At 42.2% G+C, this 19892-nt stretch overlaps 1 protein-coding gene across 1 annotated transcript; it reads left to right on the top strand.

Moving 5' to 3' along the window:
- The first annotated feature begins 1538 nt into the window (after positions 1-1538).
- Positions 1539-19225, top strand: LOC130044237 (sulfotransferase 2A1-like). The gene is made up of 6 exons (XM_056136892.1): positions 1539-1645; positions 5146-5354; positions 11330-11456; positions 15973-16067; positions 17118-17298; positions 19113-19225. Exons 1-6 carry the CDS (start codon positions 1576-1578, stop codon positions 19223-19225), a joined length of 795 nt encoding a protein of 264 aa, XP_055992867.1. The 5' UTR covers positions 1539-1575.
- The last annotated feature ends 667 nt before the right edge of the window (positions 19226-19892 follow it).

The raw sequence follows: 19892 nt of genomic DNA, 5'->3' as shown, positions 1-19892 counted from the left end.
TTGATCATCAAAGTAGAGAGAAAGTAATGCGGAAATTTTCTGCAACACAGGTAGGTGTAAGGGTGGGTAGGATAGGGGAATATACTGGGGTTTTTGGTGGTGGAAAATGTGCACTGGTGAAGTGTTGGATGTTTGATCATTGTATGACCGAAATTTAAACATGAAAGCTTCCCACATGCAAAAGAACAAAAGAAACTGGTGTTGGCACGGATGTGGCGAGAAAGGGACCCTTCTTCACTGCTGGTGGGAATGCCGACTGGTTCAGCCCTTTTGGAAAACAGTATGGACGATTCTCAAAAAATTAGAATTTGAGCTTCCATTTGACCCAGCAATACCACTCCTGGGAATATATCCCAGAGAGGAAAAAAAGTGTAGTCGAAGTAACATCTGCACTTGTTTGTTCATTGCAGTACTGTTTAAAATAGCCAGAATCTGGAAAAAACCTGAGTGCCCGAGAACAGATGACTGGTTAAAGAAACTTTGGTACATGTACACAATGGAGTACTATGTAGCTGTTAGAAAGGATGAAGTCATGAAATTTACATACAAGTGGTACTACATGGAAAGTATCATGCTAAGCGAAATGAGAAAGAGAGGGATAGACATAGAAAGATTGCAATCATCTGGGGAACATAAAGTAACAAAATAGGAGACCAACACCCAAGAATAGCTGAGATTAGTTCCAGGAGGTTTACTCCATGGCTTGGAGGCCAGCTGCACACTCTAGGGGTAAAGGCAGCTCAGATAGAGAAGGGAGCACCAAATAAAGGGTGTTGGGAAAATCGCCCAGGATGGGAGATGCATGCTGAAAGTAGACCAGAGACTGAACATGATTGCCACTCAATGCCTCTTTTGCAAACCACAGCATCCAAAAGGAGAGAGAGAACAAAAGGGAATGCCCTGCCACAGAGGCAGGGTGGGATGGGGAGATGGGGGGGTGGGAGGGATACTGGGATTAGTGGTGGTGGAGAATGGGTACTGGTGGAGGGATGGGTACTCGATCACTGTATAACTGAAACCCAAGCACAAAAATTTCTAAGTCTACAACTGTACCTCATGTTGTTTCACTAATAAAAATTAAAAAAATAAACATGAAAGCTTTGTAACAGTTTTCGCGGTGATTCAATAAATATTTTTTTTTACAAAAAAAGAAAAAAGACATTGTGGGACAGTTTCAATTGTATATATAAATAAGCAAGCAAATAAACTGACAAAACAAAATTCTCAGACTAAAAGAAAAGAGCTAGATGGGGAATAAGAGGATTCAGAGGAGAGAAGAAATAGACCTTATGAACTTGAAATAATTAAGTCTATTATTAATTATTAATAACATTATTAAAATTCATACTCAGATTCCACTTAATGTTTTTTGAGTGACCTCACAGTTACATAATATCATGACCGTTGCACCAGCCCTAAGGATTTTTGGACTTAATTATAATGTGGATCTTGCAATAAATGGAGCAACCTCCAACTGTGGATAACACTTTCCTCTAAAGACAAGAAACCAGAATGTCTCTTGAAAATAAAATAATTAATGGTGTACTTTTCCCGACAACTTTAACACCTGCTTTCATGACAGAAGAGTGGCATAATTTTTTATTTACGGATGAAGATGTCTTGCTGCTAACCTACCCTAAATCAGGTAAGGCAGCTGGAGCAGGTGCAGAGACAGATTGTGGCTCTGTCTGTGGGTATTAGGAAAGAAGAGAGACTTTCTATAGGCCAGACCACTAGTGCTCAGGGAACTAGACGTGGGCCTGTTACATACACATCCTAACAGGGCTGGGGTGGGTGATACCCAGGCTCTAGGGGAGCTGATAGGACAGAATCCTAAGACCATGTCAAGTGTTTTAACTAAGGACAAGATGCAGAAATCTAAAGGGAGCTCATCAAAGACCTAGAGTGGAGTTTGATTGTTGATTTGCAGGGACTGTAACAGCATCTCTACACACTACATATAGTCCCGTGATCAGGCTGTGTCCTGTAAGTAGAGTATCACTTCTCAGTCGTGAGGTGGAATAAAGACAATTTAAAGAGAAGAAAAGTTTCATCAATTTGAGATGCTAAGAATGAATGTGAGCAACTAGCACCAACCTGCTCTGGAAATCTTCAATGATTCAGTAAAACCATTATGAAATTATAACAGTGAAAACCAATGAACTTTATTTTTTAAAAATTTTTATTGGTGAAACACCATGAGGTACAGTTGTAGGCTTACAAATTTTTGTGCTTGGGTTTCAATTATACAATGATTAAATACCCATCCTTCCATCAGTGCCAATTCTCCACCCCCACCAATCCCAGTATCCCTCCCACCCCCCATCTCCCCATCCCACCCTGCCTCTGTGGCAGGGCATTCACTTTTGTTCTCTCTCTCTCTCTCTCTCTCTCTCTCTCTCTCTCTCTCTCTCCTTTTGGGTGTTATGGTTTGCAAAAGAGGTATTGAGTGGCAATCATGTTTGGTCTATAGTCTATTTTCAGCATGCTTCTCCCATCCTGGGGGGATTCTCCCAACACCCTTTATTTGGTGCTCCCTTCTCTATCTGAGCTGCCATTTCCCCTAGCATGTGTGACTGGCCTCCAAGCCATGGAATAAACCTCCTGGTGTTTATCTCGGCTATTCTTGGGTGTTGGTCTCCTATTTTGTTACTTTATGTTCGCCAGATGAATGCAATCTTTCTATGTCTATCCCTCTTTTTCTGACTCATTTTGCTTAGCATGATACTTTCCATGTAGTACCACTTGTATGTAAATTTCATAACTTCATCTTTTCTAACAGCTACGTAGTACTCTATTGTGTACATGTACCAAAGTTTCTTTAACCAATCATCTGTCCTCGGGTACTCAGGTTTTTTCCAGATTCTGGCTATTGTAAACAGTGCTGTAATAAATAAACAAGTGCAGATGTCACTTTGACTATACTTTTTTTCCTCTCTGGGATATATTTCCAGGAGTGGTATTGCTGGGTCAAATGGAAACTCAATTTCTAATTTTTAGAGAATCGTCCATATTGGAAAACCAATGAACTTTTATTGACCTTAGTTTGGATCATTTCATTAGCCTTTGTGTTGTAACAAAACATAGAAAGTAAAATTGATTTACCTCCTAAGCGATACGGTGAGATGGTGGGTGGGTTATCAGGGACATTGGTGGAGGAAAGGTCATACTGGAGGAAGGCATGTTGTTGGAACATTTAATGCCTGAAACAATTGTATTGTGAAAAACATGGTAATAATGGTGTTATATATATATACACACATATATTTAAATATATGTATATTTAAAAGTGCATGTAAAGGGAGAGTTTATATGGATTTAGTATAAGGTCCTGCTTGAATGTTTATAACCAGGTATGAAGTTCGTTCTCGTAAGTCAAGACTTTCTTATAAAGAGAACTATGGGGAAATGGGCGGAGAACTCCAGACATGTCCTGAACACTGAGACATTTGATTGTTTCTTTGCTTACTGAGGTACCAGAGTGTTTCAAGAGTACAAATGTTTCTGTTTGGAGATACACTGCACCATTCCAAATCCAACACTAATTGCCAACACCCCTGTACCACTGCTCACCCACTGGTCCCTCTGTAACATCAAAACTGTGACTGCAGGCTATGGGGTACCTTTTCCTGAGTCTTACTGTTTTATTTTCATATTTTCTTGATTGATTATCTATCAGCAATATCTCCTGGTATCTATTTTTATTCATTAATTTTATTTTTATTATTGTTTTAATTTTATTTTCATAAGGTTGTTCACATTAGTTCATTACATTCGATATTTCAATACCAATCTAACCACCATTACACCTTCGCACACCACCATTATTTCAAAATTTCCCACCACCAGTCAAGACCTCCTGACAGATGCAGATGCTAGATAATTTATTTTCTGCCTTGCCGAGCTGGGTTCGATACCTCCACCCCTCTCGGAGAGCCCGGCAAGCTACTGAGAGTATCTCGCTTGTGCGGCAATGCCAAACACAGTAACAACAAGTCTCAAAATGGAGACGTTACTGGACCCGCTCAATAGAGCAAATCGATGAACAACAGGAGGACAGTGTTTTATTATGAATATCATGATAGGTAACTCGGCTGTGAAAGCGGCCACATACTTCTGGAATTCTAATATTGTAAATGGTTGGGGTCCAGATGCATCTCTGTAGGGAGCTAATCCATTTTGAGATTCATTTGGGCATCTATGGATCAAGGCCTATGATGCCCTGAGATGGCACCAGGAGGCAGATCCGTGGGCGTGACAGGCCAGGACCCCAAGCAGGCAGTGAGTCAGGAAGGGAGGGCCAATCTCCATGCTACCATGTGACCTGGAGTCTTAGTCCCTGAACTCGAGCACCTGGGTTTTTCTTCTGGAAGCTCATAGCCACCAGGGTTTCATCTGGAGCAGGCAGAGAGGGCAGACACAGTCCATCTGAGGTGCCTTGGTGGAACTGACTCTGTACAGGGTCTGGAGAGAACTCGGGCGGGCTGTAGTCTTCCGGATTTCAATGCTGCATCTCTGTCACCTGGTATTTAATTTCTCCATTACTCCCTCATGAGATGAGAACAATTGGACTTCATCTAATCTCCCAGATGACTACGATTCCTCACTATCTGTACAGTTCTCTTCTTTTTCATTCACTTATCTGTTAGTGGGAATTTGGTTGCTTACAGATCTCAATTTTTAAAAAAATTTTTATTAGTGAAACACCATGAGGTACAGTTGTAGACTTACATTTGTGCTTGGATTTCAGTTATACAATGATCAAGTACCCATCTCTCCACCAGTGCTCATTTTCCACCACCACAGGTCCCAGTATCCCTCCCATCCCCCATCCCTCCTATCGCACCCTGCCGCTGTGGTAGGGCATTCTCTTTTGTTCTCTCTCTCTCTCCTTTTGGGTGTTGTGGTTTGCAAAAGAGGAATTGACTGGCAATCATATTTCGTCTATAGTCTACTTTCAGCATTCTTCTCTCATCCTGGGAGGATCCTCCTAACACCCTTTATTTGGTGCTTCAGATATCAATTTTTGTTGATAGAACTACAGTATACATGTGATAATGGTGTCGTTTTTGTTACATATTTAGTACAATGCATTTTTAAAAATAAAAGAAAATGTCTGATCGTCATTTTCTGTCCTTTATTTAGGAACACACTGGATGGTGGAGATTCTTTGCCTGATTCGTTTCAAAGGCGATCCCAAGTGGATTCAATCTGTGCCGATCTGGGACCGTTCCCCCTGGTTAGAGACAAACAAAGGGTTTAAGGTATTAAAGGATCAGAAAGGCCCACGATTTATGTCTTCCCACCTTCCAATTCAATTTATGCCCAAGTCATTCTCCAATGCCAAAGTGAAGGTGAGTGCCTGATGGTCCTCATATATGTGATCGGTGGTTTTTAAATCTCGCTATGCCCAAAGGTTAACGAAGACTGTGGTGGAGATGCAAAATCTCTTTCAAGGGCCTGGAGTGGGGTCTGTGATTCTGTGTTGGATGATGTTACTTTGCATTTCTGAGTGCATTCTGTCAATCATTCCACAGGATTTCTGGTAGCCAAGTTAAAATGCAAATAAAGAGTTCTATTCTGTGCTATGTCATTCCACTGTTTAAGTTGCAACTTAAATTAAGTAAGGTCGAAGCCCAAAGAGCTATCCATAGGAGCCTACTAGGAACACTCATGAATAAGCCTCAAGCCAGGATGAGTGGTTGGTACCCCTTCCTGAATTTTCTGCCCCTTTGTCTCTACTAATTGTCAATGTCTGTTAAGTCCAAAGGTCTAACATATCTGTCATGGGAATGACAGGTGATCCACAGGGATCATAAAAAAATGTAATATACTGTGTATATGTAGACAGGAGTTAGTTTGAGATGAACAATAGAGCCAAGTGAGGAAGAGTGAGTCTCTATGGATAGAGAGGTGCAACTTTGCCTTCTCATCTCTGGGCCTCTTCTATGTCTCCTGAACTCACAATCCCCTCATTTCCTCCTTAAATAAAACAATGGAGAAGTGAAGGGTGTTTTGGGTCTTGGGATTTCTGATTTTTGTTTTCCTGGAAGCCCCTCTGTCTCCCAAACTCAGTTCAGGGGAAACTCTGAGTATCAAAGTTGGCATTCAGTAGCATGGAGATCCAGGACAGGGTATCTTTGAAACCTTGTTGGGATGAGCTAATTCTTTCCCCCCTTTTTATTAGAGGATTTCAGTCATACAATGTTGCAACACCCATCCCTTCACCAGTATACATTTTTCACCAACAATGTCTCAATCTTTCTATCTCTTTCTCCTTTTGAGCATTTTGCTTTACTATATGGGCACTGAGAAGAAATATGTTTGTTCAAGAAGTTCAGTATTTGGAGAAACTACAACTGGAGTGGATTTTTAAATGGTTGGTAGCTTTGGGTTGAACATAACTGCCAGGGCTTCTGGAATTACAGCAAAGTGGGGAGAGTTAGCACATACCAACTGCAAAAGAGCCTGGAGATTTCAGTCATTAAACCAACATACCCAAAGTTCCAGCAGATTAATATCTTGGTGAGGTTCGTCCATAGATGTTGAAGTTTGGTCCAGGGGACGGTGGTGATTTTAGATTGTGGGAGCAAGTGGCTGCCAAAGACTCTGTTTGGGAATGCACTGGGCTAACTCCCTCACTCCCAGATGCATGGGAGGATTCAATCATGCGCCTGTTTTTTAAAAAAAATTTTTATTAGTGAAACACCATGAGGTACAGTTGTAGATTTATGAATTTTTGTCCTTGGGTTTCAGTTATACAATGATCCAGTACCCATCCCTCCACCAGTGCCCATTCTCCATCATTTACATTTTTTTAAAAATTTTTGTTAGTGAAACACTATGAGGTATAGTTGTAGATTTAAAAAATTTTGTGCTTGGTTTCCAACTGTACAACGATCAAACACCCATCCCTCCATCAGTGCCCATTTTCCACCACCACGGGTCCCAGTATCCCTCCCACCCCCATTTCCCCAACTCACTCTGCCTCTGTGGCAAGGCATTCCCTTTTGTTCTCTCTCTCCTTTTGGGTATTTTGGTTTGCAAAAGAGGCATTGAGTGTCAATCATGTTTGGTCTATAGTCTACTTTCAGCATGCTTCTCCCATCCTGGGAGGATCCTCCCAACACTCTTTACTTGGCGCTCCTTTCTCTATCTGAGCTCCATTTTCCCCTAGGGTGTGTGGCTGGCCTCCAAGCCATGGAGCAAAAATCCTTTTACTAATCCGTCCACTCTTGGGTGTTAGTCTCCTATTTTGTTACTTTATGTTCCCCAGATGAATGCAATCTTTCTATGTCTATCACGCTCTTTCTGACTCATTTCGTTCAGCATGACACTTTCCATGTAGTACCACTTGTATGTAAATTTCATGACTTCATCCTTTCTAACAGCTATGTAGTACTTCATTGTGTAGATGTACCAAAGTTTCTTTAACCAGTTATCTATTCTCGGGGACTCAGGTTTTTTCCAGATTCTGGCTATTGTAAACAGTGCTGCAATGAACAAACAAGTGCAGATGTCACTTTGACTAAACTTTTTTTCCTCTCTGGGATATATTTCCAGGAGTGGTACTGCTGGGTCAAATGGAAGCTCAATTTCTAATTTTTTGAGAATTATCCATACTGTTTTCCAGAAGGACTGAACCAGTCGGCATTCCCACTAGCAGTGAATGAGGGTCCCTTTCTGCCACATCCGTGCCAGCATCGATTGCTTTTGTTCTTTTGGATGTGGGCCAGTCTCTGTGGTGTGAAATGATATCTCATTGTGGTTATGATCTGCATCTCCCTGATGATTAATGATGTAGAGCATTTTCTCATGTGCATTTTAGCCATTCTGATTTCTTCTTCTTTTTATTATATGTATATATTTTTAAAATTTTTATTAGTGAGAAACCATGAGGTACAGTTGTAGACTTACAAATTTTGTGTTTGGGTTTCAATTATACAATGATCAAATACCCATCCCTTTACCAGTGCCCAACTGGGATCCGTGGTGGCTAATTTCTTCTTTGAGAAAGTTTCTGTTCATTTCGTCGCCCCATTTTTTTTTTTATTGGGTTGGATGTTTTCTTCTTATGGAGTTCAACCAGTACTTTGTATATCCTTAATATCAACTCCTTTCCAGATGTGTATTCGGTGAATATCCTTTCCCATTCTGTAGACTGTCTTTGTATTTTGGTCACTGTTTCTTTTGACGTGCAGACGCTACTTAGTTTAAATAGTCCCATTTATCTATCTCTGTTTTCACTTGCTTGGCCAGTGGTGTGACATCTTTGAAGATACCATTAGCTTCAGTATCATGGAGGGTTTTGCCAACTTTGCCTTCATTGTACCTTATGGATTCCAGTCTGATGTTGAAATCTTTAATCCATTTTGATCTTACTTTTGTACATGGTGTTAGGCAGAGATCTGAGCCCACCTTTTTGCATGTAGCCATCCAGTTTTGCCAGCACAATTTGTTAAAGAGGCTTTCCTTGCTCCACCTCACTTTTCTTGCCCCCTTATCGATGATCATATACTTGTGGGGATATGTCAGTATATTCAACCCTATTTTATTGGTCTATAGTTCTGCCTTTGTTCCAGGATCATGCTGTTTTAATTATTACTACTTTGTAATAGAGTTTGAAGTTAGGGAGGTTGATTCCTCCCATTTTCTTTTTCCCAAGGATTGCGTTAGCTATTAATAAAGTAATAAAGTAAAGGCCCTCCCGTTGATCATCGATTTGCTCGAGCGGGCCCAGTAACGTCTCCATTGGAGACTTTGTTGTTACTGTGTTTGGCATATCGAATACGTCATGGGGAGCTTGCCAGGCTCTGCCATGCGGGCGAGATACTCTCGGTAACTTGCCGGGCTCTCCAAGAGGGGCGGAGGAATCGAAAGCGTTAGCTATTAGTGGGGGCTTATTGTTCTATATAAATTTCCGAAATGTTTACTCCATTTCTTTGAAGAATGTCATGGGTATCGTAATAGGGATAGGTACTTGATTTTCTGGGGCACAATTTTGAACGGATTTGTTTTCTTCATGTCACTTTCTTCTCTTTCACTATTTGCGTATAGGAAAGCCATGGACTTTTGAGTATTGATTTTATAGCCTTCAACTTTGCTATGCAAGTATATTGTTTCTAGGAGTTTCTTGACAGAGGTTTTAGAGCTCTCTAATTATAGTATCATATCTTCTGCGAATAGTGAGAGTTTGATTTCTTCATTTTCTACCTAGATGCCCTTAATATCTTTTTCTTGCCTAATCGGTATTGCAAGTATTTCCAGTACTATATTGAACAGTAGTGGAGAGAGTGGGCATCCTTTTCTCATTCCTGATCTTAGGGAGAAGGCTCTCAGTTTTTCCCCATTGAGGATGATGCTACAAGCACCTGTCTTAATTTACTGAAGCTTTTAAAAAATCTCTTTTGAGATTTATTTAGAGAGTCTTTGGAGCAAGCTTGATAAATGACCTTGTGTGGCAGCACCAGAGGTGGTTAGTGGGCATGTCTACCTATTTTTGGCAACCTATTTGTCAGAAAAATATCTCCTTAGTTGATGGAGTCTGGCCAGAGGCATAGCGCCGAAGTTTGGGATGTCAGGAAGCCCATGGGCACCACCGGGCTACTGATACTCTTGTCCAGCAGGTCCAGATTGCCCCAAGAGCAGCGCTGCAGCCTTTGGGCCCCAGGGGTGGTGGCAGTAGCAACCCTGGCCAGAAACTCTGTGGGTTGGATACTCTTGGAAGGAGGCCACAACCAATCTAGGAGCACCTTCCCAGGGGGCATTTGCCCCTGTACTGAGTCAAGTCTCCAGGCAGTTGGAGCTCAGGAAGATTTTCCTCCAAGATATGAAACTGATGGCCACTGCTTCCTGAGCTGATCTGGTGGGACAGTGCTGCGGGGGTGGAAAAGTCCTGGCGGAAGCGAGCAGCTGAGGCCATCAAGCCTCCCCTCCATGGTGGGAACTTGTGTGAGCCATCTACTCAAGGGCCCATGTGCCACAGAGTTGCCAGGTAGGACCTGAAGATCACTGTTTATTCCATAGAAGTTCTGTGACTGCAGCAGCCTGCTGACATAGCACACATAACTGCCGAGCCTCTGCATTCTTCAAGGGGCACATTCCTGGGCAGTGCTCCACAGTGGGCGCCAGGCTGGTTCCGAAGGTCAGTGTTTGAGGAGAATATTAAAAGGACACTTATGTTCTTTCAGGCAGAAATTTTGTGATCGCAGCACACCACTGTCAGAGTTGAGAGCTCTATCAGCTCTGGCCTCTTGGAGACATGCAGTCACCATCTTCTTCCATCACCCGCCCACCCCACCCATGTTTATTTTGTATTGTATGGTGTTTTCTTGGATTATATAAGAAGAGAGGTGAACATTTAGAATGGAAAACGACCAAACTCAAGAATAGCAAATGTTTTGTTTTGTCGAATATGAAGCGTGACAGTTTTAAGCTCTATGAAGCAAATCACACAACAAAGACAAGTAACTTATGATGACGACGGCTTTGAATCTGGCCTCACCTGCTAGGGAAAAAGGCAGTTCAGATAGAGAAGGAACCACCAAGTAAAGAATGCTTGGAGAACCTGCTTCGATGGGAGGTGTGTACTGAAAGTAGACTATAGACCGAACATGATGGCCACCTAACACCTGCATTGCAGACCACAACACCCTAAAGGAGGGAGAGAGAGTAAAAAGGGAGTCCGCCTGATACAGAGGCGGGGGTGGGGGGGTGGGGATGTGGGAGGGATACTGGGAACATTGGTGGTGGAGAATGGGCACTGATGGAGGGGCGGGTACTTGATCATTGTATACTGAAACATAAGCACGAAAGTTTATAAGTCTGTAACTGTATCACATGATGATTCACCAAAAAATAAAAAAAATTAAAAAATAAAATAAAAAATGAGCAAAGAGAGCAGGATCAATAATGCAGAAGGAAGGTGTTTGGTTGTTACGAGTGCCAACTTCAATCCCCAGTGCCCAATATGATCCCCTACGCCCAACCAGAAAGATTCCTGAAACCAGAGCCAGGAGTATGCCCTAAGCAATTGATGTGTGTCCCACACAGTCTCCACCCATCCACCTCAAATGATCAATGAAAATAAGACTTTAGGTAGAAAAAAATTACTATTAATAATATTGGTGATCACCTCAGTAGGGGGTAAGTTCAGGTAATGGGAGGGATTGTTTGGTGATGTGTGGATGCTCGGATGCAAGGATGTCCTCTGTAGCACACTGGAAACACGGTCATATTCTAAACTGATGTCCTCTATATGAATGAATTTTCAAAGGAAGGATAGAACATCATTCCAATGGTTGATTTTTACCTCCTCTTTCTATTGAAGGTGATTTATGTCATTAGAAATCCCAAAGATGTTATTGTGTCTGGACATTTGTTCTGGAAAGGTGTAAAATATGTTCAAGGAGCAGAATCAATGGAACAATATTTTGATTGGTTCCTTCAAGGAAATGGTGAGTGATTGTAAAATACAGTAATTGGGTAGATGATGTCAGTGTCCTTTATGAGATCTCATGTTACACCCTGATGATAACTCATTGATTTCCCAACAAATGAGCACCCAGTTTGTCAGTTAGAAACCCAATTATCTAGGACCCAATTCTCTGCTGGAGTGCAGTCTCACAAACCTCCAGCGTCAGGACCTGTTGGACACACTGGAGTATTAGTCCACATGTTCCATGAGCTTGCTGGGAGTGAATACTGAGCACAGAAACAGGACTAAGCCCTGAGTACTCCAGATGTCAATCAAAACTCAAATTTTGGACCCATTTTGTCTCAAAGATTTTCAGTGATGTAAGGGAGACGTTGGGTTCATACTTTTTCACCCTGAAATCCACTTTTTGCAGCAACACTGATCGAACAATGATCTGAGCCATTATTGTACTCTTGCTGCTCTTGTTTATGACTCTGATGTGTGAACACTAAATGCTGCTGACTGAATGATGTCTGCTTTCTCTTGAGCCTACCAGATGAGATGCGTGTTTGAGGCCAGTACTGTATCGTATTCATGCCATAAGTTTATTATTAGAGTAGAAATCATGGTGTGTGAAGCCTCTAGTTTTGTTCTTCTTTTTTTTTTGAGAGAGAGAAATAGCGGGTTACTTAGAGCATTTTCTATTTTGCATATTGTAGAAACACATTTCTATGTCTGCAGAAATGTCATGGAAATTTGAAACGAATTGCACTGATTCTCTAGATCCCTCTGTACTCTGCACACATCCACCACAGCAATTCTCCCGAAGATCCAAGAACACAGGTGTATTTTTATTGATTTTTGTTTCCTTCACATCAGTGTCTTGTCTTAACTGCACATGTCTTTGACATACTCTTATTCTCTGGGTATTCCTGAAATGGGATTTGTTTCTTCATTTCCCTCTAACACAATTCATTGCTTTGATATAGAAAATTGATGTCCTCTGCATTTAATGACAGAACATTAGAATTGATATTACTGATCAGTGATTTTCATGCCTATCTGCCCTCATATTATTAGTCTAAATTTACACCTCATGTTGGCCAAATGACCTCTGTCCTCACTACCTTTGTACCTGCTTATTTTTGAGGTGCTAGGAGTGTCAATTCAAAACAGGAGCCACATCTCTGCTCCTAGTTTTGTCATCCTGCTATCTGTCTGGTATAGCTGAAATAGGATGCAATATTTCTGGTGTTAATATGAGCTGCTTATTTATTTTCTTATCAATGATGTAGCTTTGGGCTGGAGCAATAGCACAGTCGGTAAGGCGTTTGCCTTGCACGTGGCTGACATGGCCTCCCCTCTCAGAGAGCCCAGCAAGCTACCGAGAGTATCTTGCCCACATAGCAAACCCTGGCAAGCTACCCGTGATGTATTCAGTATGCCAAAAAGAGTAACAATAAGTCTCACAATTTGTTGTGAGACCTTACTGGTGCCCGCTTGAGCAAAACAATGAACAACGGGAGGACAGTGCAGTGCAGTAGCTTTTGACTATTGGAAACTATAATTGGGTGCAAGTATGACAAACGAGCCTCACGCATGAAGGAACTGGCAGAAGAACCCAGGTGTGCGGGACCCCGGGCTGAGATCTTCAATCCTTCTCGGATCGGGACTGGGTCTCCTTCACCCAGATCCCCCATATTCCAGTAGCTAGGCGTTACACCCACCAATTGCCCCTGGCGCCTTGTTATCGCATCAATGGCCAAGACCAAGGGACTATAAAACCCCGGTCCCAGTTTAATTTATCGTCTAGTTCTCACTCTTGGAGAACCTGACAGGCTACCGAGTGTATCCTGCCAGCACGGCAGAGACTGGCATGCTCCCTGTGGCGTATTCAATATGCCAAAACCCAGTAACAATAATGGGTCTCATTTCCCTGACCCCGAAGGAGCCTCCAATGTGGCACTTGCTAAAATCTCAGGGTTAGGACGAATGGAGACGTTACTGGTGCCTGCTCGGGGAAATTGATGAATATGGGATGACAGTGATGACAAACAAGTCATGTTATCTTCCTGATCTCTTTCATATTTTAACAAATCAGAATTCTCCTTTACATTCAACAGTCCACTTTTAATAAATCATAAAAGATTTATATTAATATTTGGAAGCCACCTGTTCTGAGATTGCTGTGTTCATGAGAAAACACATGCCCAGAAATCTATACTTATCAATACATTATGGGACAATAAATGCCCCTATGCGTGCTAGCTTGCCTCATATGACCTCTCAACAATGATCCTCATTCCTCTACACAGAGCGATGATAGTAGTTAATTATAAACGAACATAGTCATTCACAGTGATGATACAGGGTAACTATAAATGAATGTATGCATTCACGCCAATGATACAAGTTAATTTTAAATGAGCTCAGTAAGAGATAACAATCCAAATAACCACAAGGTAGAAAAACTATAAATAGATACTCATCAAAGGAATATGATGTGGTTCTGTCTTAGTTTTAAAAGTGACACAGTTCTGTGCTCAAGCTCATTGTGATGCTAGGTGGGAAGTGAAGAGAGAAAAATGATGCAGGTAAGGAATTGAAGGGAAGGAACTGATGCACACACAAGATTTCCTATGTCAAGACAGACTTTAAATGGCAAAGGCGCAGTTGCACAGGCCCCAGCATGGAAAGCACTTGTCTGTGCCTTTCTGATAGCATTTTGCAACAATCATGTTTAGTTGTGTCACTTCCTAGGGCCAGGACAGAGATCTTTTAGTGTCAAAAGATTATATTATTTACTAGGAAACTTGAACAATTATATGCATTTTGTTCTAGGAATATGAGGAATTTCTTTTATGTCTGCTCCATTTTTTTTCTCTAAACACTTTTCATTCTCCTCTCTCCCCTCATTTCTAGTTTCTTTTTATGTTTTGGGAGGGGGTTTGTTTTTGAAACAGCCGAACAGCTGTACTATTGCACCTGCCTTTATCCCCTCGATTCTTCGACATGAATGGAAAGTTCTTCGTCTCCTTTTCCCCAGTCATTTCTAAATGTCATATTTTTAAGATCCTATACTCCCAGGTCCCAAGAACTTCGACTAAGCATGTTACCTACACAACTCCTCATGCTATGTTGCTTGCTTTTTGCTCAGACTTGAGTGTCAGTTACTCCATCAATTTCCATTTTACTGTGGCCAAGGCAGACATCTGCAGACTCTCTGTAATGAAGCCAGGATGACTTGTTCCTCAATCGACATTATATTGTCCGATGCACAACTCTGATGTGCAATTACTGACAGGAAATTAGTACGCAAATATCTCTGTGCACAGAAAAACTTAATTTGCAAAAGGAAATCAAAGTTGGGTCAAATTGCCTATGGGGATCAATTGGATCCAAGATTTTGGAAGATACATGCTTTAATGAATGATTAACTCATTTTTAAATGTTCTCAAAATGAATTTATAAACATGGATTACACTCAACAAAATTCTCAGAGTGGCTTTTGAGTCTCAAATGTGCTCAGGAAGGAGAACAATGAAACTTCCGCCCACGTTTCATAGTATTTTTCTGAAAATGTCTTGGTCTCTGGAAGAGTGAGATATTCTGTCTATATTTTACTTGAAAAATGAGCCTTTATTTAGGATCTTTCTCAAAGGACAACTAGAGTGAGCAGAAGACACAGGCAAAGGGATTCCCAAGAGCACACATCAGACAGAATAGCTCAGACATGCTCTACACCCGCTGAACCCAGTGCAGTCAGGATTAGAGGAGAGACACCCCAGCAGGGAAGCAACGGGCCTTACATGCAGCCAATTCTGATGTGATCCAAAGTTCTTCATGGCTCCCCATGCCTGGAATGCAGATCCAGAGTAACCTCTAAGCACTGCAGGATGTGACTGTCTCCCCTCCTCCCCACCACAACCCAACAAAGAAAGTACACCACATTTGAGGTAACCCCTAGTGGAATGCTCGACCTTCCAAAATCACATAATATACAAGAAAAGTCATTCCCCAAGGAAACACGTCTGAGAAAATCCTGAATCAACAGAGCTGAAAGCCCAACACTATCACATAGACACATTATTCAATTTCCCAGGAAACAGTGGTTGAACATGGAACAGAGCTCCCAGAACAGAATAGGGGAGATAGACAAGTAGAAAGAGACCGAGAGATAGAGACAGAGAGACAGAGAGGGACAGAAATACATAGACAAAGATCATTTCCTAAGCGAAAGTAGTTATTAAAGCAACAGTCAAAGCCATAAGAGAGACAATATATTCAAGATCCACTTCTGTGTCTCCCCATCCTTGGTCGGGTCGCAGGGCAGGAACTTCGTAGAAACACAAAAAGCTGCTGCAGAGCTGACTCGGGCAGGAGACCCCCAGGATGTTGGAGTACTGTGTCCCCACTTCCTCCTGTTCAATCAGTGACTCCTAGGAAAGGCCACACTATGGAGTGGAGCGAACAATGTTGCCTGAGTTTTGACATTCAGAGGATCCTAAGCACCATAGTGTGGGACCAACTCCTTTCTCTGCCTCCCCACTCTGCAGTGCCCTATGGATCGTGGTTCGATCATATCCATGGCTGGATGCCCAGGAGAGACCAGGAGAACTTCCTGCTGCTGAGTTATGAAGAACTGAAAAGGGTAAATCTGGTTCTTATGGTCGGAACCCCCAAACTATTTGCACCTTATGACCTGTTCCTCCTCCTCTGTGTCTCAAACCAACATCTCTGTAGACATATGGTAGGTCCCCGGGGGAGGACAGTTTGTGTCAGGGGTGCCCCCCTTTGGAAGAGCACTCCCCAGACTCCTTACACTTGACCGTGGTTCTATGCTCCCTTTAACAACATTCAAAGAGTGTCAGCCCCATCAGAGACAGGTGATGCGTGATAGTCACATAGGTACTGAATCCTCCAATGTGGTCACCACTGGGAATGCTGCTCATGGGGGTGGGAATGCTGGGCTGTGGAAGCAACTTGAGCTTCCCAGATGCATCTGCAGTTATTTCCTATTACCCAACATACTTTCCTAACAGAGGGTTCCTTCTGACACCCACTCCCTCTCATCCCCTGGAGAAGTTTCCATCCACCAAAACAACTTTCTTGACATCACTTCTCATGACAGAAGTTACCTTGTGAAACATAATCAAGACTCATGGAAAAAAGAAAGTAAAATGCTTCTTAGTTCTGGGAAGAAGTAAGGTCCATTAGTCACAACAAAGTCCTTCCAGAGATGCATCGTTTTCCTCATCATCTTCCACTGGTGCTTCATGCGCCCAGTCCAATGACTGACACTGTATAGGATGACACTGTGCACATGTATGTTCCTCAGTTGGGGTTTCTGGACAGCCTTGACAGCACCTCGAGAGCTGCAATTTATCCCTTTCACTGTGTCAGCTTCTCACTGGACCTGTCTTGAGTGACTCTGACCACAGTTGTCTAAAGTCTTTTCAGCATCTTGTGTTCTGGACCCTGTTTAGCAGGAAGGCTTACCTACCCCTCAGAGAACCGAGGGGACCTGCCTTCTTCGCTCTCCCTGTGTTCCCTCTGACTGTTTCCAGCCTGTCCACTTCCTGGGTGGTCAAATTTCAAAGTGCTCTTCTGCTCCTACTCCCCATTTTTCTTTGGGGTTTCTGCCCTCTCATCTCCTCTCTGGCATCTTTCAAATCATTGCTCTTATCTGATCTCCTTCAAGGACACAAGAAGCAGTGTGCAGAAGATCTGCCAATTTCTGGGCATGGAATTAAGACCAGAAGCCCTGGATTCAGTCCTCGAGAATTCTTCCTTCCAGGCTATGAAAGACAATAAGATGTCCAATTATTCTCTTATGGATGGCATTGCTATTGATCTAAAGACAACAACCATGATGAGAAAAGGTAAAGCAAAATGCTGTGTGTATGGCAGGACAACAGGGTTGATAGCAGAATAGTTTAAGTTCATGCATGGACATTGTCAATCACTCATTGCCCCTCTCCCTGACCTGGGTGAAGATCTCTCATAGTTATGACGTGGGCTAAAGGCACTGGCAGATGCTGATTCCTGCTTTGGGATCATCTGAGTTCTGTGATGTCAGTAGATCTATCTCTCTTCTAAGAAATTGGCATGCAGATATTCAGCTTACAAAGGGGTCCTAGTGAATTCCTGACCAAAATTAAACAGACCAGTCTGAAAGACCTGGGGAAGAGAGTGAAATTGGGCATGGTCTTGTCACTGTCCTGAACTAATAAATGTCTAGAGTTTTCATCCTTTGAGAGGACAGTTTAGGTTTTTTACTCTGCAAAAAGGCTGTGTTCCTACAAGTTTGTCAGACCCTGTGTAATAAAATTTGATGAATTCCCTACCCTCGGGCTCAAGATGAAGGGTTTCTCAGGCATAGACTTGGAAAATTCCAGCTTCAAGGATGTGAGGCTAGAAGAAGGAAGGAAATGATTTCCATACTCAGCCAGGCCAGGCTGTCACCCAGGGCTGTGGTGTCAGGTGACACACCATGGTGGCCTAGAGGTTGTGCAGGAATAAGAGGCTTTCCTTGATGCTTAAACTCTAGGAGAATTTGATGTGTTTCTCTTTTTTGGGGGTGGGTGGAAATGAGGGATGGTGTGAGCCATGCCAGTGATGTTCAGTATTTACTCTTGACACTTCACTCAGGAATTACTCCTAGTGGTTCAGGGGGACCCTGTGGGATGCCAGACATAGAAACTGGTAGGGCCATGTGGAAGGCAAAGGACTAACCCCTGTGCTATGGCTCTGGCCCCTGCTCAGTGACTCCTAGTCAACTACTATTTTTCTGCAATGTCTGGCTTGATTCTGATTCTTTCCTTTGGAAAAGAGACCTGTGTTCTGCAGTTCATGATGTTGCATATGAAAAAAGGTAACATGAATCACAGGCCACTTGAGGAAAGCTGTTGCTTTAGAGGGTGGGAACATTTTGGCAGCTGGGTGAGAATACTTTTTTTCTGGTGTGAGAAGGACGATAATTTTGTGGAGAGCAGAATGAGGCACATTCCAGGCTAATTTCTTCTTTGAAGTGACTCCCGTTCCCTGTTCAGGACTTTAGAACTAGATTTGGAGATATATTCTGTAAGGAGTCATTACCACAAGGAGATAGTAAGACACAGCCCTAGACTGCTACGACTTATATCCTTATAAGCAGATAGTGGACAAAAGCATGTCCAGGTAATTACTGGAAGGATCACTTCCTGTCATGGAGAGCAATATCCCTCAGATCCCCAAGTATTATGACATAGAAATCCTGGTCAGTGACCTCCAGGCCAAGATTAGTCTGAAGAAAAATTAATCTAGTATTTTAAAGAAACAGAAGAAACTTGAGAGAAAACACAAGATAGCAGTCACTTGCATAGCATGCAGCCGACCTAAGGTTGGTGCAGCAACGTCTACCTGAGTTGAGCCAGGAGTGATTCCTGAAGAGAGTCCCAAGAGGATACCCTGACATTGCCAGTTGTAGCCCAGAAACAAACAAATAAAAAAATGAGAAATGGTTCTCTCACATTCCTAACCAGTTACACTCAGTAAAGTGAAGAAACCTAGGACAGCATGACAGTGTTTGATCTTAGTTTTCCTTTTCGCATCAGTACATGACAGAGGTAAGTTTTGTACCCAAGCCAGGAGAAGACATCTTGGTGTCAGCAGAGCTGAAATCATCTAATCAGAGTCTCTTTTTTATGTTTATCAGGTGTATGTGGAGACTGGAAAAATCACCTCACAGTTGCGCAAGCAGAAACCTTTGATGAAATATACCAGGAGAAGATGAAAGATCTTCCTTCAGAGCTGTTCCCATGGGAATAAAGTTCTAGATTGTTCTGGATCTCACATAGATGTTGATCATCGTTCAGTCTTTGCAAAACTGCATGCCAGGGGGATGATTGTTTATGATCATTCATTTCTCCCTGGTACCCTAATGAACTAGTCATTGCATCTTGGTGACGTTGCTTGCATTGATTTGTGTACTGCTCTGCATATAATGCAACCCACTTTGAAAAAAGAAGTATGGATGGATGTTTCTTAGACGGAGAAAACATGAAATGTCAATAGTTCAGGGAAGCCAATGAACAACCTGTTTATTTTAGTTTGACATTTTCTGAAGTAAAACATTATTGCAACCGTAAATAAATCACAAAGTGAATCCTGAGATATATTAAAAAATATTACAAGTAATGGTGTTAATATTGTTTTATTCTAAATGTGGCTAAACCAAGGTGCGAAGATCAGAGAGTTGTGTTGGGGGCTCGTGAGGAAGACCTTTCCCAATATTGCAGGTGTCCAGGCTGAGGAAGTGCTTGCTAGTTGTGTGGTTGCCACTTTCAAATCTGCAGCATCATCGATACCCTGAGCACCACCCTGAGTCACTCCTGATCGCAGAGGAAGAAAGAGGCCCAGAGCATTTCCAGGTGAGGACCCCATAAAAAAGAGTAAAATTAAAAGGGTATTTTGACACAATTTGCAAAGAACATCA

This window comes from Sorex fumeus, unplaced genomic scaffold (genome assembly GCF_029834395.1).
Source record: "Sorex fumeus unplaced genomic scaffold, SorFum_2.1 ptg000122l, whole genome shotgun sequence".
NCBI lineage: Eukaryota > Metazoa > Chordata > Mammalia > Eulipotyphla > Soricidae > Sorex > Sorex fumeus.
This window is presented reverse-complemented; position numbering and strand designations above follow the sequence as displayed.

Bases quoted from the DNA above. Each gene is read 5' to 3' on its own strand.
- LOC130044237 (XM_056136892.1), top strand. From the start codon at position 1,576: ATGACAGAAGAGTGGCATAATTTTTTATTTACGGATGAAGATGTCTTG. The intron at 11,457-15,972 runs GTGAGTGATTGT...CCCACTCTGCAG, and splicing joins TTGGTTCCTTCAAGGAAATG to TGCCCTATGGATCGTGGTTC. The intron at 16,068-17,117 runs GTAAATCTGGTT...ATCTCCTTCAAG, and splicing joins GTTATGAAGAACTGAAAAGG to GACACAAGAAGCAGTGTGCA.